Source organism: Callithrix jacchus, chromosome 11 (genome assembly GCF_049354715.1).
Source record: "Callithrix jacchus isolate 240 chromosome 11, calJac240_pri, whole genome shotgun sequence".
Taxonomy (NCBI): domain Eukaryota; kingdom Metazoa; phylum Chordata; class Mammalia; order Primates; family Cebidae; genus Callithrix; species Callithrix jacchus.
In genome coordinates this window covers 116982745-117007870 of record NC_133512.1, presented here as the reverse complement: position 1 = coordinate 117007870, position 25126 = coordinate 116982745, and the positions used below count along the sequence as shown (strand labels likewise).

Here is a 25126-nt window from a genome sequence, read left to right as displayed (position 1 = left end):
GGGTCCTGTCTCCAAATACAGTCACACTGGAGGTTAGGGCTTCAACATATGAATTTTAGGGAACACAGTTCAATCAGTAACACATTAGACTGTCTATAATAATTCGCAATGGTATGCTACATATAAAAGAGACTGAATTAAAATGAGTGGATACCTTAAGCACTTAGATGTAAAGATAGGAAAATATGTACAAGTTTTAGGGAAAAAAAATTAAGGTAGAATGCACCATGTCGAGGTATGGGGTAAGCCTTCCACAACTTAGAAATCCAAGAAGCATTTGTCAGTTCCTAGAACAGTTGCTCAAGTATGTCATAATAGGTTGCCAAGGAAATTATCATCCATCATAGAGGGAGTAAAGTAGTTCCCAGTCATCTTCATCCCACTGAGCATGGTTTATTTTTTGAGCAAGAAGCCATCATGGGAGACCTTTTTTCCTTATTTTGGGAGGTAGATCCTCCCCCTATACCTTTAAGTTTTGCCATTCCAAGTCAGGACAATGAATGCCAGAAGGATGACTCTTGTGGGACCGTAGGGAGCTTCCTGCTTTGGTATTTTGTCATCATATTTGTCCTGATGTTCTTCTCTAGGGCTTCTGTCTGGGTAGGATATCTTTTTGCATTTTAAATAATATGTTTACTGTACACTAGGAAATGTTCCATAAAATACATTTACTGTACTTCGATGAAACTACTTTTTAAGAGTTGTTTAGTTTTAAAAAACAATACAATCTTATTCTAGAGAATCCAGGAATATAGAAAAGGATGAAGAGGAAAACATAAAACTACAGTTATCTTCTTTCCCAGAGATAAACACTGTTAACATTTTGGAGTATGTTCTCCCAGTTTGTTTGTTTTTTTCTCTCTCTCTATCCCAACATATCTCTCTCCATTTCTCTTTGATCTTACATCGTTGGCATTATATTGTATATATTTTCATATCCTGCTTTTTAAGCTTAATAAAATAGTGGAAATGCTTCTCTATATTCACTCAGCTTTTTAAGCTTAATAAAATAGCGGAAATGCTTCTCTATATTCACTCAGCAGCACTTTTTATGACTGTATAATTTTCTGTCTTTTGATTGTACCAAAAAATTCTACAAGTTTGAAACATTCAGATTGTTTACAGTTTGTCCATATGCTATGTAATGCTGGCATAAACCTCCCTGCTGGTTAATGACTTCCAAATCCCTTTTCTAGCCATATGATTCTAATCAAAGACACAAAAGTTGTCATATTGATAGGATACATGCTGTAGGATTTGGGGATTTTTAGAATGAAGCAATACACTTTCTGCATAGAATAAGATGCAGAAGTAATAAACAGAACTAAAGTCACTACTAAAATGCCATTGTCTTAAGAATGAGCTATCCCACTTCATCAGGACTGTGATGCCTCCAACATATTATGAGTAACCAAGCTCTTTTTTTTTTTTCTTGAGACGGAGTCTTGCTGTATCACCCAGGCTGGAGTGCAGTGGTGCAGTCTTAGCTCACTACAACCTCCACCTCCTGGATTCAAGCGAGTCTCCTGCCTCAGCCTCCCAAGTAGCTGGGATCACAGGTGCAAGTCATCACACTCTGCTAATTTTTGTATTTTTAGTACAGATAGGGTTTCACCATGTTGGCCAGGCTGGTCTGGAACTCCTGACCTCAAGTAATCCACCTGCCTTGGCCTCCCAAAGTGCTGGGATTATAGGCATGAGCTGGGATTACGGTGGGTTACACACTCATCTGTAACCAAGCTCTTATAATTCGCTGACATGATATCCTTGCTGACTATTAATACCAGGCTGATGATTAAGAAAACCTCCATCATTTAGCATTATAGCCAGAGCCCTGGGCTGGCAGTGGTCAGTAAGGCTTAGTGCTCTATGAGCTCTGGATGGGGAGGGGAAGGTTTGTTATATCCATGCCAGCTGGATTCCATTCTAATAATCAAAGTCTCTTTGGTAACCACCACCTCCTGGTGCAGAAGAGGTTTCATCTAAAGTCTAAATGCTTCTTAAGGTAAATACTTTGCCAAAAGGAGATTTAGAATAGTGATAGCTTGTATGTGTCTTAGACTCCCTAGCTAAGTATATTGAATTTGTCTGGCCTGGCAAGAAAAGCTACTTTAAAAAATTAACAAAAAAATTGAAATTGATCAGTAGCAATTTCATCATGAATTAAGAGGCCTAAGCTATTTTTCTGCTTCTGTGCTTGCATCAGCTCTTTGGAGTCATAGAGCCTTGAGCTTCCAGGACCTCAAGAGAGCATGTGGTCCAGCCTCCTGTTTGTAGGCAAGTGAGTTATCATTATCCTTCCCCTACTCATTTTTTACTGATAAGGCCCAAGGAAATTGAGTGACTTGTCCAATGTCACAAAAGCGGTAGTGACAGAAGTAGAATAAACCCAGATTTCCTGTCATATTATTTGTTTGCTTCAAAGCATAGTTTGAAATGTCCAGTTAAATCTACTCACTCCTGATGAAAAACCTTAATGATTTTAGAGGTTTCGTCTTTCACTTTATGCCCGTGTGGCAGCTACAATCGGCTGGACTGCTTCTTCTGCAGGGCCCCAGATTTGAAATCTGAGAACCATATGAGAGCTAGTAAAGGAGGATGGAATTTTTCCTTCACTTTGAACTTCTTCATTTTCTCTGCTAAACTCTGAGGCTTGATTTACAAACCTTGAAGTAATGGTAAAAGCGTGATGGAAATGTGGTGGTAATTACCTCCAACATGCAGCACGCTGATTTCCTCTGAATTAGCCACTTTTTAAAGCGGCATTTACCCTTTTGCTTTCAGACTATAAATACTATATTTAGTTTATATGTTTATTTTGTGTTTATTCAGATTGCTAGTAAAGGTATTTTTCTGGACAATAGTAGTCCAAAATCCTTATTTCACTTATATGGAAACTGAGCTTAAGAGGTGTTAAGTGGCTTGGAAAAATCAGAGTCGCTTAGTGGCACAAAGAGAGCCAGGGCCCAAATTTTCTACTCTGCCCCTTAGGGCAGGCAGTTCTGCTGTTTTCACTCACTGAGTCACACACAAAGACAGTTAATAAAATGCTTTTCGGAACCACAGTTCATATGATTCCACTTAGCTTAATGCAAAATCTTTCTTTTGATTTTGTGGTTATTTTGATTTGACATCAAATGTGAGAGCTTTCTGTGGAAATGACATAAGCCTAATAAGCGTTTTAAGCACCTTCTCTCGTCTGTTACAAAATTACACATTATATAGAAAATGTGTAAATGACAGGACAGAGACAAAACAAAGTAAAAATCACTCTAGATTATGCAGAAATAACCAACTACTGTTAACTTTTAGGTTTATAAACTTCCAATCTTTTGGTTTTCTTTATACATATTAAATTAATCTTTTTTCTTTTGTATAACCTAATCTAAATGATACATATTAAATTTAAAATATTTAGCCCCCTCCAAAAGTATTTTTTAGAAAGCGGTATCTTAAAAGAGAACTCCACTTTCAAGATTTTCGGAATGATTGCTGTAACCCAGAAAGCAAAAAGGTGCCTCATTAAAGATGCTTGCCTACCATTGCAGAGATCAGATATTAAGAAACAACTGCGCTGAGGATCTTAGATTGCAGTTACAAATACCCAAGTATGGCACTTTTCAACCCGAAGAAATTTGACTTCCATATAAATTCGTTTTGTTCCTTTTACTTTCTTTCTTTTTTTTTTTTCTTAATAGAGACGGGGTTTCTCCATGTTAGTTAGGCTGGTCTCGAACTCCCAACTTCAGGTGATCCACCCGCCTTGGCCTCCCAGAGTGCTGGGATTACAGGCCTGAGCCACTGCTCCCGGCCTCATTTTGTTCCTAATTGTAGACAGTTCGAAAAAATTAGAAGAGAAAAAGTCCATTTCACCACTTAAAGCCAACCATTGCTATCACTTTTATATGCTTCTTAAAATCTTTTTTTCCCATATTTTTAGCTAACTTGTGCTCATACTGTATCTACAAATTTGCATCTGGATGTTTAACCCAGTATGGTAGCACACTTATTTCCACATGTTATGACATACTTTTGTTATAATGATTTTATAACTATTTATTATATAATTGGACCATAATTTAGTTAAACCATTGTCTACTTTTGAATGTTATATTATCCTAATTATGCTGTGATGAACGTTTCTGCGCACAGAGCTTTCTTTCTTTTGAAGGTTATTTCTTGCTGATAGATTCCCAGAGAGAGAATTATATGTCAGAGGTGTTAATGAAAATTGCTAGTTTTTGTTATTTTTCTGAAAGAGTTGGTTTATATCTCTGTCTTTTGGCAAAAGTACTTTCAGCATCAGAAAGTGGGACGCTAATCTGAAAAGCGGGACAAATATATTTATGGAGTATTGAGGCAGAATATTTGAAATTAGAACTATTCAAAGAAATCCATTTCTTCTAGTTTCCATATTCACAAATAATATATTATGGTTGCATTTTGGAGGAAAGTTTCAGAGGGATTAAGGATATATGAAGTTCATGAATTCAGGTAAAGATCTTCGTGTATGTAGATGTCTTCTATCTTAAATAACTATCAATGATGTACCCTGATCAAATGTCCTTTAAAAACTAACCTGAGTACTATCAAAAATTTTTTAAACAGTATTTCTCTGTAATGTAAATGGGTACAGGAAAACTTTATAAGCTATAACTCCTTATCAGTTTATTCTCTCTCAAGTCTGTTCCATTTTGCTTGGTTCAAAATATTTGGTAGATTCTGCTATCAAAGCATAGTCTTAAAGGGAAGTGGAAGTAAGATCACTGTAACAGGAACTCAATACATACTTCATGAGCTTATTATTTAACTCAGTAAGTACTTGTGTAAACTGAATGTTTAAAATTAGACATTGTCAGTCCAGGCACGGTGGCTCATGCCTGTAATCCCAGCACTTTGGGAGGCTGAGGTCGGTGGATCACTTGAGGTCAGGAGTTTGAGACCAGCCTGGCCAACATGGTGAAACCCCATCTCTATTAAAAATACAAAAATTAGCTGGGCGTGGTGGTGGCATGCCTGTAATCCCAGCTACCTGGGAGGCTGAGGCAGGAGAATCACTTGAACCCGGGAGATGGAGGTTACAGTGAGCTGAGATAGTGCCACTGCACTCCAGCCTGGGCAACAGAGACTCTCAAAAAAAGATAATAATAATAATAAAATGAAATTAGACATTGTCAATAGGCCTTGGCAATAGTGTATTTTTAACAAATAGATATTAGCGAAAAACAACTGAGATCACTCTTACTAACCTATATTTCTGAAACAGATGTCTAAGGATAAAAAGGATGAAGACAGTGGGACGAGTGCTTCCATAAGGAAAGGTGAGAACCAGTGCATATTTGGTATTGGACTGTGAGGGGAAAAGTATGTGTGGTGTTGTACACCTGTAGGCCCTAGCTACTCAGGAGGCTGAGGCAGGAGGATTGCTTGAGCTAAGCAGTTCAGGACCCTAGCCTGAGCAACATAGTGAGTCCTAGTATCTAAAAATAAAAAAGAAAGAAGAAAGAAAGAAATCTGTGCTGAGTGTGAAGAGCAAACCGCAGAGACGGACAGCCAAGAGCACTGTAAGACTTTGCACACTAGAGAAGGCCCATTAGGATTAAGCAAGTCCTTGCTTTTGGACACCTTAGTGCAGAGGGACAGCTTAGCTGCTTGGCTAGAAGCTATGAATTACTGGGAGGTGGGAGCTCAAGTTCTCTTTTCACTCCTTAGCACTCTCCTTTCACATTACTTGCCCTTCCCACTTGCCCCGTTATTACAGGATTATGAGCTGTCTATGACATCTTTTCAACAATCTATAAGTTATTGTGCGCCGGTAAATGTTAAATAACTGGCTGTGCCAAACTCATGTGTGTACATATGTTTATTAAAAATTTTGACCAGGCATGGTGGCTCATGCCTATAATCCCAGCACTTTGGAAGGCTGAGGCAGGTGGATCACCTGAGGTCAGGAGTTCGAGACCAGCCTGGCCAACATGGTGAAACCCTGCCTCTATATTAAAAACATTTTTTTGTACTGATATAAAGGTTGCATATCATCTCAGTACCTCTGGAGGCTGAAGCAGGAGAACTGCTTGAGGCCAGGAGTTCAAGAACAGCCTGGAGAACAGAGCAAAACCCTATCTCTTGAAAAAAGAAAATTAGCTGGCATGGTTGTTTGCACCTGCCGTCTCAGCTACTCAGGAGGCTGAGGCAACAGACTCGCTTCAGCCTAGGAGTTTGAGGCTGCCAGTGAGCATGATCGTGCCACTGCACTCCAGCCTGGGCAACAGAGTGAGTCTCTGACTAAAAAAATTAAATATATAAATAAAAGATATATATTGCACTATTTATAAATAATAAAATACACAAGACTCCTTATGGTCAATTTCATATAGAAAACCAATTCTCTCAAAACACTCTCCTTGATTTTTGAGAGACCCTTGAATGCTTAGCCAACCCCTGGCTGCAATTGATTATCAAGTATAGTTCCCTCATGAAGTTAAGGAGTGAGATGAAAGTGAAGCAGAAGATGTATGTTGGAATTTAACTTGGTTGTCAGTGATGTAAGTGACTTCTTTACTGGAATGGATAATAGTTGTAAAATACTGGAAGAATATTTCTTCATTTTGGAGTGTTAGTCACAATGTAGTGGCTATAGGGATGACACTGAAATGTAATCTGCATTAGTAACATGTTCTCCATCATTTTCTTAAGCCTAGACGATCAACAAAGCCATACATCAAGCCCTGATGTTTAGTATTTGCTGGTTTTCAGGGTATAAATACTTTCATCAAAGCTGGTTTTAAGCCACCCACATCATGTCACTCAACATGAAGTTGGGAGGAGATGTGCAGTAGGGCACCCTTAACACAGTATTTCCAACATCCAAATACAAGACATAAAAAACCAGAAGAGCACACAGCATAATCAAATGTAGTAAGATAATTAGGAAGTGATGGGTTTTGAGTACTTATCACCATCATTTTTAGCAACTGAATTTATTGTAAGTTGGTATAATTTAATTTTTAATAATGGCTATGTTTAACCATCTCACAAAATTCCTGAAAGTTTATCAGCTCTTCCGAGTGGGTACGAGCCAACTTCAGCACACCACTACATAAAGGAAAGATCCTTCTTAGCTCCTGCTCCGCAAATCACATTCCTAAGTACGTGCTTAAATCTTTAAGACTTCAATTTTCAAAGGAAAAAAAGGTTCTTTCCTGGAAAAGTTTAGAGATCTTTTCCTTTGATCTTATGTCTAGGATCCACAAAACTTCAAAAGTGGTATGTCAAGCATCTAGCTAAGCTTTCTTGCCTGCAGGAGTTGGGGTATGGTACTGGAAAATGCAATCAGCTGCCAACACTTGCAGGCAACTGGAGAAAAGCAGCGACTTGACAACTGGCCACTAAGAGTGAGCTCACACATGCACAGACTTCTTAAGTAATATGAATTTATAGTCACCAACAATGTGACTAACTTGATTTGTTTCATTGGCTGTTAGCAGGCAAAGAGACTTCCTATCAGTGGGAAAGCAAAGATGGTGCCTGGGATTCCTCACAAACAATGAAGAAACCAAAGCAGAACCAACTTACTCCTGTAACCAACTCAGAAGTGGCTTTGGGCAATGCCTATCTTGAACAAAGACGAGCCAGGTGCCTGTCTCAGTTCAATGAGGTGAACCAGGACCAACACAACAGTGATACTACGGAGTGTGGCAGTGAAGAATCTAACTCAGAAGCCTCCTCGTGGAAGGAGAGTGAAAGTGAACACCACCCATCACCAGACAGTATTAAGAGGAGAAAAATGGCTCAGAGGCAAAAGAATCTGCGAAGTTACCAAATGAGAGAAAGGCCCTGCCTCCATTGCAAAGCCATGAGAACCAATGAATGGTTGGTGCACCATTTCCTGCAAAAGGCTTCAATAGCACCCTCAATGAAAGAAGACAGTCAAGAGGAAAGTTCCACACCTGACATTTATAAAATTCAGTAAAATTTGAATTTGATTACATTCTTCCCTTACTTGAAGCCAAATGAAAGAGATGAATAAAATGTGAAAAATCACCAGAGCTCTAGGTGAGGAGACTTTTACAACAAAGTCTCTCTAACAAACAAAAACATACTTGGAACCCAAGAGGTAAAATCTTGCACAATTCTTTGTTCCAAAAAAACCCATCAGATGTGTTTATGGCACCATTGGAACACCAAAGATCTGTATCCACTACGATTTTTTTCATTTGAAACAGCACAAGACAGATATTTTATGCCTTGAGTGTATATATTTTATATATGTAACACAAATAAGAAAGCTCTTTGAAAATATCTATGTTGAGAAACTACTTAAATGTATTCAGATGTTTTGCCTATCTGACTGACTGAATGAACTAGGTGAAGTTGGCTGGAGAAGAATTGCCCCATCCTCTCTAGGTTTGACCCTATAAGAACTGTATTGCCATACATGTCAGCTAGGGGCTGGTGAGGAAGAGGAGCTCAAGAGGCTGGAATAAGATTTGATTCCTAGAGTAGGGAGGAGAGGCAGCATGACCCAGAAGACAGCTGGGTGGTGGCCTCCCCACGGTTGTCATCCAAAGTGCATGGTAAATGTTAAAGCAAAAAGTATTCTCCACTCTGAATACAACAAGGACAAGTGGGGATTTATAGCCAAGGAGCCGTCGGAGGATGTCACAGGATGGGAATTACTAAAGGGAGGCATCAAACATAGGGTAGTTCTTGCTAAAGTGACCTAACAGGATTCATGCTAAAGGCAGGCCAAGGATTTACACATCAAAAGTGGGGAATGAGGCTGGATGTGGTGGCTCACACCTGTAATCCTAGCACTTTGGGAGGCCAGGGCAGTCGGATCGCCTGAGATCAGGAGTTCGAGACCAGCCTGGCCAATGTGGTGAAACCCTGCCTCTACTAAAGATACAAAAATTAGCCGGATTTGGTGGCACATGCCTGGAGTCCCAACTCCTCAGGAGGCTGAGGCACAAAGAAAAACTTGAACCCAGGAGGTGGAAGTTGCCGTGAGCCGAAATTGTGCCATCGCACTCCAGTCTGGGCGATAAAGTGAGAATCAGTCTTTAAAAAAAAAAAAAAGTGGAGAATGAAGAATTTATCAGTTATTAAGGATGCGGGTACTCTCCGTAAACTTATCCAGCAGGATTCTTGCCAAAATTGGGTTGGGCAGGTCAAAGACGGGATGAGGCCAAGGTCGAGGCCTAGTTGAGAAGAGGGCTCAGAGGAGCCTGACCAAAGTTTGGCCAAAGAGAGAGTCTTTGTCACAAGTTAGGCACAATCCAGGTATAGTTGGGGCTAGGTTTTCCAGTTAAGTGGGAAACCCAGCTGTGGAGAATATAAGCAGGCCTAGGTAGATGGGTGGCCAATCTGGAAATCATCTTCCCAGAATAGGAATGAAAAATAGGGTGGATGGGCCAGGCATGGTTTCTCACACCTGTAACCCCAGCACTTTGGGAGGCCAAGGTGGGCAGATCACAAGGTAAGGAGTTCGAGACCAGCCTGGCTAACATGGTGAAAACCCATCTGCACTAAAAATACAAAAATTAGCCTGGCGTAGTGGTGCATGCCTGTAGTCCCAGATACTCGGGAGGCTGAGGCAGCAGAATCCTAAAACTCAGGAGGCGGAGGTTGCAGTGAGTCGAGATTGCACCACTGCACTCCAGCCTGGAGCGAGACTCTGTCTCAAAAAAAGAAAAATAAGGTGGATAGCAGGACCCCAGCTGGGACAGAAAACAAGGTCCAGATCCCAGAGGAAAGGCTGGCGAGGAAAAGATGAAGCAGCAGGGACCCTTATCATGGGGCTACAGTTCAAAGCAGGGTTTCAGTCTTGGGGAAAGGCTGGGTGCAGTGGCTCACGCCTGTAATCCCAGCACTTTGCGAGGCTGACAGGAGGATCACTTGAGTCCAAGAGTTCGAGACCAGCCTGGGCAAAATGGTGAGACCCCGTCTCCATTAAATAAATAAATAAATAAATAAATAGTCTTGGGTAAGGACTTGGGTACTATATATGGTTAAGACTACAGCCTAATACTAAGGACTGAGCCTTTCATCGGAGACAGGGAGGGGATGGGGACGGAGACCAGAGAGCTGTGACTTTGGGCCCAGGAGTCATTCCTGATAAGAGCAGATTCTTCAACTGAATGCAACAAAGATCCCTGAGAGACAACGAGGGAGTCCCAACGACTGGGACTAGGCTACTAGAATCCAGGAAATGGGGTAATATTTCTGAGCCTATTTGTGGAGGCTTTGCCTTATTCAGATTGCCTCAGGATTAGAACAGGTCTGAAGGAACAGATGAGAAGCAGTGAAGCTGTCCTCACAGGGTTAACAAGAATTCTAGACAGAACTATAGTTATAAATAAGCACTAATCAGGCTATACTTTGACCTACTTCCTTGTAACACAAAGTCACTACAAATGGGGACCATTTGTATCCCCATTGTTCCTACAGATGGGATTTTTGACATTAAAATTTTAAGTCTTTTGTTTAAGAACTGCTTCAGACGTTTTTCAGATCCCAGATTCTAAGGAAACGGCTAATGCCAACCAGTTTGAAGAACCCCACAGAGGAATACAATCAGCATGAGAATCATCATCTCCCTGTCCCATGACTTCCTCTGCACTCTTTGACCCCTCAGTGATCTCCACACTTTGGCCCACTCCATAATCCTTAAAAACCTAGCCCCAAGGCCGGACGCAGTGGCTCATGCTTGTATTCCCAGCACTTTGGGAGGCCGAGGCAGGTGGATCACCTGAGATCAGGAGTTCAAGACCATCCTGGCCAACATGGAAAAACCCCATCTCTATTAAAAATACACAAAAAAATTAGCCAGGCTTGGTGGTGGGCACCTGTAATCCCAGCTATTTGGGAGGCTGAGGCAGGAGAATCACCTGAACCCAGGAGGTGGAGGTTGTAGTGATTGGAGATTGTGCCATTGCACTCCAGCCTGGGTAACAAAAGCGAAACTCCATCTCAAAAAACAAACAAACAAAAAACAACCTAGCCCCTAAATCCTCAGGGAGATGCATTGGAGGTTGCCTGCCATCTCCTCATTTGGCAGACCTATGATTAAACCTTTCCCTGCTGCAGCCTGGTGTCTCAGTGTACTGACTTGTTGCATGTGAAACTGCCTTTGCCAAACTGTGACAGTAAGAGAAATCTGATACAGTTGACTCCATCTTGCTTCTGACCTTTACGCTGTCCTTAGCCATTCCTGGGCATAGGCCAAGCTAACTTTGGGAGGAATTTACAGTTTAACCTTAAAGCAAGGTTGATAATACCCCTTCCCCAAATTAAACCACCTCTGTAAAACTGACGAAAGACCACAAAATTAGGATTATGAGAGGATCCCGAATTCTGATAAGATGTAAGTATAGTTTCTGTAAACCCTTACTGCTTAGGAGTCATGTGGCCTGAGATGACAAGGTTTGTGTTATCCTCATTGCTCCTGTATATAAAACATCATCATTGTAGAACGTAAAATTGGTTTTTTGAGATGTCTTTCAGACTGACCCCACCCAGATCTGTGACTCATGACTCAATTGATCCTGTGACCCCACACAGAGGCAGATGGGGTGCATGAGGACTATTTTCCACACTCCTGTGATTTCATCCCCAGTCAATTGGCAGCACCCATTTCCTAGACCCCTGCCCACCAGTTTACCTATAAAACCCTAGCCCCGAAGCCTTTTCGAAGACTGATTTGAGTGATAACCCCAGTTCTGCATGGCCAGCCTCAGTGTCAAACTCTTTACTGCAATGCTGTGGTCTTAGTGAATTGATTTTTATCTAGGCAGCAAGCAGGAGGAACCTGTTGGGTGAATATACACTTATCAGGCAGCATACCTATTGTGGTTATAGCAAAACAACTTTGAGATTCAATTCAAGCATCGACCTTTCCCACAAAAACTTTTCTTGCCCCTTGACACCCTCCTCCACTTCATTCTCTCAGACAGAACTCACTTTGCCCTCCCTTATCCTCCAGTGTGCCCTGAAAAGTTCTTTCTCAGTGTCTTTAATTAACATTAAAAAAAATTTATTATTATTATTATTATTATTTTTTAAGACAGGGTTTCACCATGTTGGTCAGGTTGGTCTTGAACTCCTGACTTCAGGTGATCCTCCCTCCTTGGCCTCTCAAGTACTTGGATTACAGGCATGAGCCACCACGCCTGGCCTAATTAACATTTTGACGAATGCATTTGTTTGCAAGTCTCTGTCCCCTACATATATTTATCCACCCTTTAAGATAGTCCATAATTTGTTGCCTTTGTATCTCTATAGCCTAGCACGGTGCCAGACAACCTGACAAATAATGCAGCTGAATCAATATATTATACAAAGAGATTCATGAATATAAAATGGTGTTAGGGGAGCTGGGGAATCAACAGCAGAGGAATCAGGGCAGGGGCCAGTATCCACAACTTAGTGAGCAATTCTATTTCCAGCTTGATATGATCAACGTGCTTAAACTATCCTAAGTAGTACCCTCCCTCCAAACGGCAACAACCCAAGAACCAAGTTTAAAATACAGCAGTAAGTTGCAGAGGAAAGATTTAGACTCAGGTCATCTTGCTTCAGAGTTTGGACTCTGAATCACTATGACCTTCATCATTATCTGAAGATAAACAGTATGATTTCAAGGTAAGTTAATCACCACTTCTCTCACAGTCATGAATGATGTTCAAGCAGATACGGCCTCACCAGGGTCTCTTGGATGTGGACAATGGCGATTTTCCAGATAACGAAGTAAGGCCCTGTGCCCCCAAATGTTTTGCTTGTAGATCTAGAATAGAAAACAATGACACTATTACCCAAAAGGTCATTTATATCAAAGAGTGCTACTTTTCCTGGTCTCATTCATAGGACTGGAAGAGTTGGGGGGCTGAAGATGACTGCCTATAGGAAAAAGGAATCAGGATTAAGTGTGGGAGAATTACAAATCCTATAGAATGGGGAGAGGGGTTCTCCATACTATAGGATTAAGTACATGAAACTGTGAGTACATGAAACCAAAAACAGGTTAAACATAGCTGGAAGGATTATCCAAAGCCAAGGAGAGAATTGTACCAAATAAAAGGGACAAGGCAGAAGCATGGTAGGATGAGAAGCAAAAGCATAGGTAGGTGCTTTGGAACTGGATCAGTGAACCAGGTGCACAGCTGGTCGGGTGGGAGTTGGCTCATGAAACTAGCGCCGCCAGTCAGGTTCGGTGGCTCACGCATGTAATCCCAGCACTTTGAGAGGCCAAGGTGGGTGGATCTCGAGGTCAGGAGATCAAGACCACCCTGGACAACACTGTGAAACCCTGTCTCTACCAAAAATACAAAACATTAGCCAGGCGTGGTGGCAGGTGCCTGTAATTCCAGCTACTCTGGAGGCTGAGGCAGGAGAATTGCTTGAACCTGGGAGGTGGAGGCTTCAGTGAACTGAGATCATACCGCTGCACTTCAGCCTGGGCAACAGAAGGAGACTCTGTCTCAAAAAAAAAAAAAAAAAAACAGATAGCAGCTACGACTCTTCCCCAGTGCCACTCCTTTATCTTCTGGCTTACTCTAGTAGTGTTTTGAAAATGACAACCCATTAGCAGATTGTGAAATCAATTTTAGTGGGTCGTGACTTGCATTTGATAAATAATAAACAGAATGTTGGTTGGGTGTGGTGACTTACAACTGTGTGGATTACTTGAGGCCAGGAGTTCGAGACCAACTTGACCAAACAGCAAAAACCCTGTCTCTATTAAAAATACAAAAATTAGCTGGGCATGTTGGCACACACCTGTAATCCCAGTTGCTTGGGAGGCTGTGGCAGGAGAATCATTTGAATCTGGGAGGCAGAGGTTGCGGTGAGCCCAGATAGTGCCGCTGCACTCCCGCCTGGGCAACAGAACGAGACTGTCTAAAAAAAATAATAAATAAAAATAATATACAGAAAGTAACAGCATATCACACATAACAAGGGTAAGTATTATTAAGCATGTGTGTGCTGAATTGCAATGTAAAATGTATTTCTTATTATGTGTGGTAAGAGAAAATGGCTGAGCGTAGTTGCTCACACCTACAATCTCAGCATTTTAGGAAGTTGAGGCAGGAGGATTACTTGAGCCCAGGAATTAGAGACCAGCCTGGGCCACACAGTAAGACCCCTGTCTCTATAAACATTTTTAAAAATAGAAAAAAAAAAAAAGATAAAGAGCAGAAGTCATGGCTCCAGAGTAGTTTCCTTTGTAGACTTTCTCCTATCATGCAGCTATACCACTGAGCAGTATCACTCCATGCGTCCCAGTTGTATGCTAGGAATTAGTAAATCCTCACCCACGCTAGAGGAGGGACCGACTATCTAGATCAGTGAAAAGCTTGAATTAAATTACAGTACTTTAAAAGAACTTCAGGTTTATTATTTTCAAATACAGAAAGTGGAAGCAAGCTAACCAACTGTTGCCTGGTACACAGGGGTGGGTTTTGGCTTAGTGAATAGATATCAGTAATTTTTAATTGACATTTCAAAGAAGCCTAAGAAACAGGCCAGCTTTTGTTTAAATCATAATTACCCTGTTTGTATGTAAAAGAATACGGCTAAAGCTTTTCAAAACAACTGGTTCTTCTAAATAGATAATTATTCCCCTTCCAATTTTGTTTACACTACTATTCAGAACTTCCGTGAACTCTTTTTTCATAGATAGCACAAAGGTTAACTTCAGCCAGCCCTTCCTCAAATTATCACAAATTCCCAATTAGTGGATTCTAAACAGGGCTTCCCTGTAACAATATGCCGAAGACTTGCATGATGTGTTCTTTATTGCTTTGAATAACATCTGACAAGTTTCCAAGTACCAGGCCACCTGGATATTCTCTGTCAGGAACACGTGTTCAAAAAGGTGGGTGGGAGGAATATAAATCAGACCCATACATTCCTTTAGCATTAGAGGAAGACAAAAGGAAGAAAAAACTTTCTTTTCAAGTATCTATTACATACCAACTGCATCTTAAATAATAGGCACTTTTTGGTGTAAAGAAGAGCTGCACTTAACGATGTAAATTTAACAAAACTACAGATGAAAATAGAAAATGGACCTTTTTCCTTTTTTTTGTATGTAGACTGGCAGTTATGGAGAGGCCCAGGGAAGTTGGCAAGAGAAAGATACATTATAAATAAATTATACTTGTCCTTTCTCGCTATTTCTTATTGCAAATTTCCACTCAGCACACAAAAGGACAATGCATGAAATCCTTTTTTAAGGCCAGGCGCAGTGGCTCAAGCCTGTAATCCCAGCACTTTGGGAGGCCGAGGTGGGTGGATCACCAGGTCAAGAGATGGAGACCATCCTGGTCAACATGGTGAAACCCCGTCTCTACTAAAAATACAAAAAATTAGCTGGGCAAGGTGGCATGTGCCTGTAATCCCAGCAACTCAGGAGGTTGAGGCAGGAGAATTGCCTGAACCCAGGAGGCGGAGGTTGCAGTGAGCCGAGATTGCTCCATTGCACTCCAGCCTGGGTAATGAGAGCAAAACTCTGTCTCAAAAAAAAAAAAAAGAAATCCTTTTTTAAAACAAAAACGGGTTATGATCCTGAGCAATACTGCATGAGTTCTTATCTTTTATCTTCTGAGCTTACCTCTCCCACAAGCTGTTCCTCAAGCTGCCTTATTGCAGGGGCCTGTTGCCTACAATTGTCTCTGTTTATTAGGGTCCTCTGTCACCAGGAAGTTTCATGTGTTTAAAATCTTGATTTAGCAGTGAGAACACCAGGCTGGGAGCCAACTCTGCTACTAATTAGTGTAAATCACAAAAAGGGAAGTGGAGAGATAAAAACCAGGTCCTTATGGAAGGGTCTACAGCTGGGGTTAGTAAGACTGACTGTCAGGTCGGAGAATGGAGGAAAAGACGAGCGGGCTTGGAGAATGCCACTTAGGGCCAGCGTCTTTTTGTCTGTTTCTTCAGATTGCACCCCTTCAGATACAGAAAGGGTCTGAAGTAGCCTCTGTTGATTGTTTTCCTTCCTTCCATTATCTTCTATTGTTCCCGCTCTCTAACGTGACTTACGGTTGAGTTCTGATTGGTCTAAGCCAAGCATGGTGGTGCCATTCTCCTGGTCCATGAGTGGCTCAAGGGTGGGCATGTAATCTGATTCTGGGAAGGGAAGTTTGCTTGAGGGAGCATTCTGAGAAAAACATTTGTTCAGTCTTTCTTTAAAAAGACGTTGGAGAAAAGAAATAGCCCCTTTTCTTTTGGTAGATGCCAGCAAGTCTGCACATGATGACTAGAACTGTGTGACAGCCAGCTTGTGTCCATGGGGGCATTCGTCTGAGTATGACAGTGTGGAAATATGGAAAAGACTTGGTCCTGAGCTGCTGAATTAACAAATTCTGGAAACATCCTACTTTTAGATTTGTTGCTGGGCAGAATAATCCCCATTGTTTAAGCCTTATAAGTTGGTTTTTCTGTCACTTGCAGTTGATACAGGGTCTTAGTCATCTTTTTTTTTTTTTTTTGAGACGGAGTTTCGCTGTTGTTACCCAGACTGGAGTGCAATGGCACGATCTCGGCTCACTGCAACCTCCGCCTCCTGGGTTCAAGCAATTCTCCTGCCTCAGCCTCCCGAGTAGCTGGGATTACAGGCACGCGCCACCATGCCCAGCTAATTTTTGTGTTTTTAGTAGAGACGGGGTTTCACCTCGTTGACCAGGATGGTCTTGATCTCTTGACCTCGTGATCCACCCGCCTCAGCCTCCCAAAGTGCTGGGATTACAGGTGTGAGCCACCGCGCCCGGCCGAGATTGTGTAACTTATAAAGAAAAGAGGTTTAATTGGCTCAGAGTTCTGCAGGCTGTACAGGAAGCACGGCCGAGGAGGCCTCCGGAAACTTTCAATCTTGGTGGAAGGCCAAGAGGAAGCAGGAATGTCTTACGTGGCCGGAGCAGGAGGAAGAGAGTAAAGCAGAAGGTGCTACATACTTGTAAACAACCTTATTTGTGAGAACTCACTCAGTATCATGAGAACAGCAAGGAGGAAATCCATCCCCACGACCTAATTGAAGTAGGGTATTTCCTTGACCCTTTTGCAGGACTCATGAAGGGGGTGCCCCGTGTACTCAGCCTGCAGCTCTCAGCTCCTTGTGGGAGGGAGTGCACGGGTGAATGAGGCAGGAACTGGGAGACAGGAGCACTGGAGTCAGCTGGCCACTCCGGCGCCAGCGGGAGTGAACTCCACTCACTCAGACCCACTGCGTTCTACCCCTTGCTGGAGGAGGTACACAGGGGAATGGGTACAGGAGCTGGGGCAAGTGCTTTGGGGGGTCAGCAGGAACCAACTCCTTGCTGGCCCCATGGCAGCCTCTGTGGGGGGTGCTTGTGACCCCTGAAGCCCCAGAGGGTGTGTTACAGTGCTCTTTTAGCTCTGCCATCCACAGATGGTGTGTTATCAGCTAAGTGGGTCCTCTGACTTTTTGCATGAAGTCGCTGCCATCCGCCAGTGACAGCAAAGCGTCAGTGTGACAACCTTTTACGTTCCCATTCATGGCTCCCGAATTCTTGTCCAGCATCCAGGAGAAATGAGGTCTCACGAACTAATTGAAGAATCGCAACTGTGGGGAATTTTACTACTCTTGAAAGTGACTCTCAGTGGGAAGGGGAGCTGAATCAGGGATGGGGTGGGTAGGTAATCTCCTGGAGTCTGGCCATCTCTGGCCGGATTCTTCTCTGAAGTTATGGTGTCAAACTGTCCTTCTGGGGCTGGGTGCAGTGGCTCATACCTGTAATCCCAGCACTTTGGGAGGCCAAGGTGGGCAGATCACCTGAGGTCAGGAGTTCAAGACCAGTTTGAACAACATGGAGAAACCCCATCTCTACTAAAAATACAAAATTAGCCAGGTTTGGTGGCGCATGCCTGTAATCCCAGCTACTCAGGAGGCTGAGGCAGAAGAATCGCCTGAAGCTGGGAGTTGGAGGTTGCAGTGAGCCGAGATCCCACCATTTCACTCCAGCCTGGGCAACAAGAGTGAAACTCTGTTTAAAAAAAACAAAACACTTCCCTTTAACCCTTGCCTCTTTGCAGACAGCCCCTTCTCTGCTGTGCTGCCTGTTGCAACCTTGCAGTGTGTTTTCATACCTTCTTTAATAAATCTGCCTTTCTTTTCTTTTTTTTTTTTTGAGACGGAGTTTCGCTAGTTACCCAGGCTGGAGTGCAATGGCGCAATCTCAGCTCACTGCAACCTCCGCCTCCTGGGTTCAGGCAATTCTGCCTCAGCCTCCTGAGCAGCAGGGATTACAGGCACACGCCACCGTGCCCAGCTAATTTTTTGTATTTTTAGTCGAGACGGGGCTTCACCATGTTGACCAGGATGGTCTCGATCTCTTGACCTCGTGATCCACCCGCCTCGGCCTCCCAAAGTGCTGGGATTACAGGCGTGAGCCACCGCGCCGGCAAATCTACCTTTCTTTACCTACAACTGTCTTGATAAATTCCTCTACTGCCTGTGCCACTGGTCCCACATAGTCACTACCTGCTACAACGAGCACACTGGTTTTGGTGAGCCGGTGGGAGATGGCGCTCGCACACTACTGCCTAAAGAATACAGCACGTAACATATGTTAAATACAAATGATGGAAGCCATTGTTTTGGACTGTTTCTGCAGTAGGCCCCAACAGACCAGACGTAAGACCAAAATGGAATCATTCATGCTAAAGTTCCGGGTCACCCAGCCTACACTAAGTTGTTATTTGACCTTCAGAGAAATCAAGAGAAAGAGATTAACAGCCAATTTTCCAAACAGGTCAGTTAAAAATCTTCAATAGGCTGGATAACGAAGCTCTCTCTCTAATCCTTACACAAAGAAAGTAACCTGACATTGACCAGTTATTTTTCTCTTCTGTGTAACAGTAACGAATATACTTTTTTCTTTGTCTTTGCTTTCTTCAGCTCTGTGATGGTTAATACTGTCAACCTGATTGGATTGAAGGATACAAAGTGTTGGTCCTGGGTGTGTCCTGTGAGGGTGTTGCCAAAGGAGATTAACATTTGGGTCAATGGGCTGGGAAAGGCAGACCCACCCTTCATCTGTGTGGGCACCATCTAATCAGCTGCCAGTGTGGCTAGAATATAAAGCAGGCAGAAAAATGTGAGAAGACTAGCCTGGCCTAGCCTCCCAGCCCACATCTTTCTTTTGTGCTGGATGCTTACTGTCCTTGAACATCGGACTGCAAGTTCTTCGGTTTTGGGACCCCGACTGGCTCTCCTTGCTCCTCAGTTTGCAGACAGCCTATTGTGGGACCTTGTGATTGTGTGAGTTAATATTTAGTAAACTCCCCTTTATAGATGTATCTATCCTCTTAGTTCTGTCCCTTTAGGGAACCCCGATTAATACAAGCTCAGTTCATTGCAACACTTATTCTATTTTATGGAATGAATCATTACCTGATCCTAGACTTGCAAATAAAGCCAGCTGAGATCGTTAACCTCAATTTGTTGTAATTATAAGTATGTATCTTTTGACACACACTTCTCAGTTATATAGGAGGTTCAGGGACATATAATGATGGTTGCTAAGTTAGAAATTCTGGTATGCAAATCTCTTAATTAGTTTCAAATGTGCAGACACTTGGGGCTCAGGGAGTAGAGGAAGTAAGACTAAGCTCTGAAATCAGATTGAAAAAATAATTTTGTTGTATAATAATGCTTTTATATGTATCGAGAATAGGAGGGAGGCAGGGGTTTTGGGCTGAGGAAGGAAAACTGGCTGTGAATGCAACTGGGAAGATGTGGAAGAAGGCAGACTCCAGACCTTGACAAAAAGGAGATTACCTTCTTCAGGTGAGAAGCAGCCTTCCAGGCTACCTGAAACCCCTAGCTACCAAACAAAAACCGAACTCAGTTCGTTGGCCACCTCATGTTAGATCTCCTGACCTGCTTTGCTTTTGTCTGAAGTTCCTTTAAGGACAGAAAACCCTTTTTTCTTTTTCTATCCCTCCCTCCCTCCCTCCCCCCTTCCTTCCTTCCTCCCTCCCTCCCTCCCTCCCTTCTTCCCTCCCTCCCTCCCTCCTTGCTTCCTTCCTTCCTTCCTTCCTCCCTCCCTCCCTCCCTCCCTTCCTTCCTTCCCTCCTTCCTTTCCTTTTTTGAGAATAGCTTGCTCTGTCGCTCAGGCTGGAGTGCAAGGACATGATCTTGGCTCACTGCAGCCTCCACCTCCTGGGTTCAAGCAATTCTCGTGCCGCGGCCTCCCAAGTAGCTGGGATTACGTGTGTGCCACGACACCCAGCTAATTTTTGTACTTTTAGTAGAGATATGGTTTCACCATGTTGGCCAGGCTGGTCTTGAACTCCAGATCTCAAGTGATCCACCCACCTTGGCCTCCCAAAGTGCAGGAACTACAGGCCTGAGCCATTGCGCCCAGCCAGAAAACCTTTTGTTATGTAATTAAAGACAAGGTGTAGAATGCATATTCGGAATTGGAGTAATATTTTTATTGTGAATGAGGACAAATAATCAATTATTAGCAAGACTCACGTGGCTGGCAGCAGATCCTTCCCTTCTTTGATGAGGGGAGATTGGACGGGGTAGAGAAAGAGGGTATCAGGATCTGAAGGGAGCCTCTTCCAGGCTGGCCACACACACACACACACACACACACACACACACACACACAGTTCCTCTGCCTAAAAAAGATGCCAAATCTTCAAGTGAATTCTTAAAGCCCTCTTCAATTTTAAGAGCAACCTACAAGGCCGGTCTTTCTAATCAACCTTTAGAACGTTTTCTGTGGCTTTCTCAGGAAAGCGGGGTTCACAGTTCAGACCCCTGTCGTAGCACTGACCTCATTTTATGCAATTGACAGCGGTCTCTTCTCTCATCTGTTTGGTGTTCAGATAGAGTTTTTGGACATTATACATTAACACCACTGAACCGCCAGAACTTTGACTTCTGTACTTGGGCTCATCAATGAACATTTCAAATGACTGTGTTGTTTAGTTTTAACAGCACCAATATCTGTGTGCGTTGGTATTTGAATGTTATTTGTGCATACGTGGAAAAAGGATGTGTTGACGTTAGTGATAAGAAGAGTAAATCGTTGACTTAGTTCAGTTGACACAAAGCTGGAAATCATTAGACAGGCTGGAAGGGGCGCATTTTAACAACAGTCACATATTTGGGCTTAGGTCTGTTGATTCTGTTTGCTTGTGAAAAAAAGAGAAAGAAAGAAAATTAAAGAACGCATATAAAATGCCGAAAAATATATTCCTGAGGAGTATATCTGAAAGGTGACATGAACTAATTCCTCGTATAAAAATTAATTCCAGATGGAACAAAACTGAGAGATAAAACAAGGAAATCATAACAGTACTAGAAAAAAAGCACTTGTAAAAAGTTTCTTAATCTCACTCAAAAATAGGAAAGACTTTTCCAAGCATAATATAAATAAAATCCAGAGGCCTTAAAGGAAAAGACTGATATTTGGACTGCATCAAAATATTTAAACTTTTATAGCATGAGAAAAAATAAACTCGGTAATAAAGTAAAAAAAATGAAAAAAATATTGGAACACAAAATTAGAGCAAACCCTAATTTTTGTCATATATAAAGAGCTTTAAAAAGAAGATAAAGTGCCCGTAGTCCTGGCTACCTGGGAGAGTTAGGAAGAAGGATCATTTGAACCTACGAGATAGAGGCTGCAGTGAGCGATGACTGTGCCACTGCACTCCAGCCTGGGTGACAGTGTCACCTCATCACAATCAATCAATCAGATAAGATAAAGCCAAATAACTTAGTAGAAAAGTGGTCAGAAAATATGAATGGAAAGTTCATGGGAGAGAAATTCCAAATAACTAATAAATACATGAAAAATGGACAACTTTACAAATAAAGATATATAAAATAATGAAATATTTTTTCTTATTTTAGAGTGGCATAGATCCAATTTTTGATGATATCAGAATCAGGAAGATGTGTGAAGCAGGTCCTCTCAAAAGCATTGCCGGTAGGAAAGAAAATCGTTATATTTCTTTGGAGGGCAGTCTAGGAATACTAAAACTGTTCATACTCTCTGTGACTCAGCAATTTCACTATTAAGAATTTGTCCAACAGGCCAACGTGGTGGCTCATGCCTGTAATCCCTGTACTTTGGAGGCTGAGGCGGGCGGATCACTTGAGGTCAGAAGTTTGAGACCAATCTGGCCAACGTGGTGAACCCTCATCTCTAACCACAAAAACAAAAACAAAAAAATACAAAAATTAGCCAAGTGTGGTGGTGGGCTACTGTAATCCCAGCTACTCAGGAAGCTGAGGTAGGAGAATTACTTGAATCCAGGAGGCAGAGGTTGCAGTGAGCCAAGATCATATTACTGTACTCCAGCCTGCACCGGAGGCTCCATCTCAAAAAAAAAAAAAAGAAAATTGTCCAACAGAAATACAGATCCTTTCAGTAGCACACACAAAAAATTAAATACACAGCTAAGGACATTCACTATAGTATTGTCTGTGCTTAGGTGTCCAGGTTTTCAGAGTGTGTTTTTTAAAAATGACATTTGTGTTACGTTGTTTTCTGATTAGAAGCACCCATGTGCATTGTAAGAAATTCAAATAACACAGTTATGTTAAAGTAGAAAGAAAATTCCATCCCCAAAGATAATTACTGCTAACAGTTAAATGCATATTATTTTCAGACCATTTTTGTGCAAAAACACACGCAGTAATCCGAATTTATGCTTTCCGAATTTTATAACCAGATTCAGATAAACATTTTGAGATACATTTATCTTCATCCTCAAATGCCTGCCGTATGCTATCCAAAACTTACGAAATGAATATATTGGAAAAATGAATATCCTTCACTATCTGAATTTACTTCTCAAACTTTATCTCTTGGCATCTCAGTTTAGAAGTAAATAGATTTGAGACCCAAGAATAACCGGATAAACCCTTTTTTTCTACAAAAGTTAAACCATTCAACAACTTGCCTTTTTTTCCTTACAAGTATATTTTATACATCATTCAATGTTAGTTCATAAAGATCTCTCTCAGCTGGGCATGGTGGTTCACGCCTGTAATTCCAGCACTTTTTGGGGGGCCAAGGCAGGAGGATTGCTTAAGTCCAGGAATTTGAGACTAGACTGAGTGACATGGCAATACCCCATCTGTACAAAAAATACAAAAATGCACACCTGTAGTCCTAGGTATCTGGGAGGCTAAGGCAGGAGGATTGCTTGAGTCCAGGAGTTGAAGGCTGCCCTGATGTTTTGATCACCATCACTGCATTCCAGACTGGATAACATATCTAAAAATAAATAAAAACAAAAATAAATAAAATAAATAAAAACAAAAAATCTGTCTCATTTCTTTTTAATGGCTGCATAGTACCATTGTATAGCTAAAACACAATTTAATTGGTTTGTTATTGATGAGCATTTATTGGTAGCCTAAGTATATGTATTGACATGGAAAGGTGTCGAAATAATATTTTTAAGTTAAAAAGTAAATTGGACAGTTTGTATAGCCTATCTTAAAAAAGGACAAACTGGTTAATATATACACAGAAAAAAAACTTCTGGTCAAATATATACCGAACTGCTATCTATCTATCTATTTATCTATTTAGAGACAGAGTCTCGCTCTGTCACCCAGGCTGGAGTGCAGTGGCACGATCTGTGCTCACTGCAACCTCGGCCTCCTGTGTTCAAGGACTTCTGTCTCAGCCTCCTGAGTAGCTGAGAGTACAGGCACATGCCACCATGCCCAGCTAACTTTTGCATTTTTAGTAGAAATGGGGTTTCACCATATTGGTCAGGCTGGTCTCGAACTCCTAACCTAGGCAATCCACCCACCTCAGCCTCCCTTCCAAAATACTGGGATTACAGGTGTGAGCCACCATGCCTGGCCCTAACTGCTATCATCAGAGGTACAGGCTGAGACAGGAGAGGGGGACGATAATCATTTTTTGCGGTTATATTTTTCAGTGATGTTTGAATGATTTTACTATGAAAGTATTATTCTAGAAGCAGAAAAAAAGAAACAAAAGCACACAAAGATATTGTCAAGGAACAATATTTCACCATATATAGTTTAAAAATCGAATCAGCTTTTATTAGTGATTCATGAATTGGGCAGCTTCGCATCTATGAAACAGAAAGGTGCTTTGGTGGGCCGAGCAGACAGGGTTGGTTTTACAGGCAGAAAAAGGCTGAAAAGAGCAAAACCAAGAAGCAAAAAGTGCATTGATCATTTCAAAGTTACTTTCCTTCTAGGGTTAAAGAAGAGGACATATCAAGCTGGCTTAGGTTGACTGGCTCCTTGGATTAAATGCCGTGAATCTCTCGTTCTTTGGAAAACCAGCTGGTTTCTAAATTTAGTTTGATTATATAGCACCTAGCATGAGTGACTCCATTCTGGTTTGTTCTGGTCTGTTGGGGCCTAGGGCAGGAGCTCAGTGCGAAACAATGACCTCTCACAAATTTTATTTAACAGTATGTACATGAATAATCTTTGTAATATATTTTCAAATAGTGAACAATTGGATGCAATAAATAAGAGATTGGTTAAATACAATATACCCACACAGTGGAATACAACTGAGCTCGCCCCAAAATACAATATAATCCCACACATTGAAAAATAACCAATAACAGCTGGGCATGGGGGCTCACACCTGTAATCCCAGCACTTTGAGAGGCCGAGGCTGGTGGATCACGAGGTCAAGAGATTGAGACAACATGGTGAAACCCTGTCTCTGCTAAAAATACAAAAATTAGCCAGGTGTGGTGGCACGAACCTGTAATCCCAGCTTCTCAGGAGGCTGAGGCAGGAGAATTGCTTGAACCCAGGAGGCAGAGGTCGCAGCTCACTGCGATTGTGCCACTGCACTCCGGCCTGGTGACAGAGTAAGACTCCATCTTAAAAAAAAAAAAAAAAAAGAAAGAAAAAGAAAATAACAACAATATGCTGCCTTATATAGATCAAACTGTTAATTATCTCTAGGAATATTTTAACTTTCTTAGAAATGTCTATACTATTTTAATTGTTAAGATGCCACATGAATTACTTTTACACTTGAGATAAAAGGTTATTATTTAATGGTGGTTGAAATTGGGAATTTTATGATTTTTGTCTAGCTCTTGGGAAGTAACTACCTCACCCTGTTAT

At 41.8% G+C, this 25126-nt stretch overlaps 1 protein-coding gene across 1 annotated transcript; it reads left to right on the top strand.

The window, feature by feature from the left end:
- The first annotated feature begins 388 nt into the window (after positions 1 to 388).
- Positions 389 to 11086, top strand: SSMEM1 (serine rich single-pass membrane protein 1). The gene is made up of 3 exons (XM_002752015.6): positions 389 to 600; positions 5267 to 5321; positions 7485 to 11086. The coding sequence occupies exons 1-3, from the start codon at positions 418 to 420 to the stop codon at positions 7970 to 7972; spliced, it is 726 nt and encodes a 241-aa protein (XP_002752061.3). The 5' UTR covers positions 389 to 417; the 3' UTR covers positions 7973 to 11086.
- The last annotated feature ends 14040 nt before the right edge of the window (positions 11087 to 25126 follow it).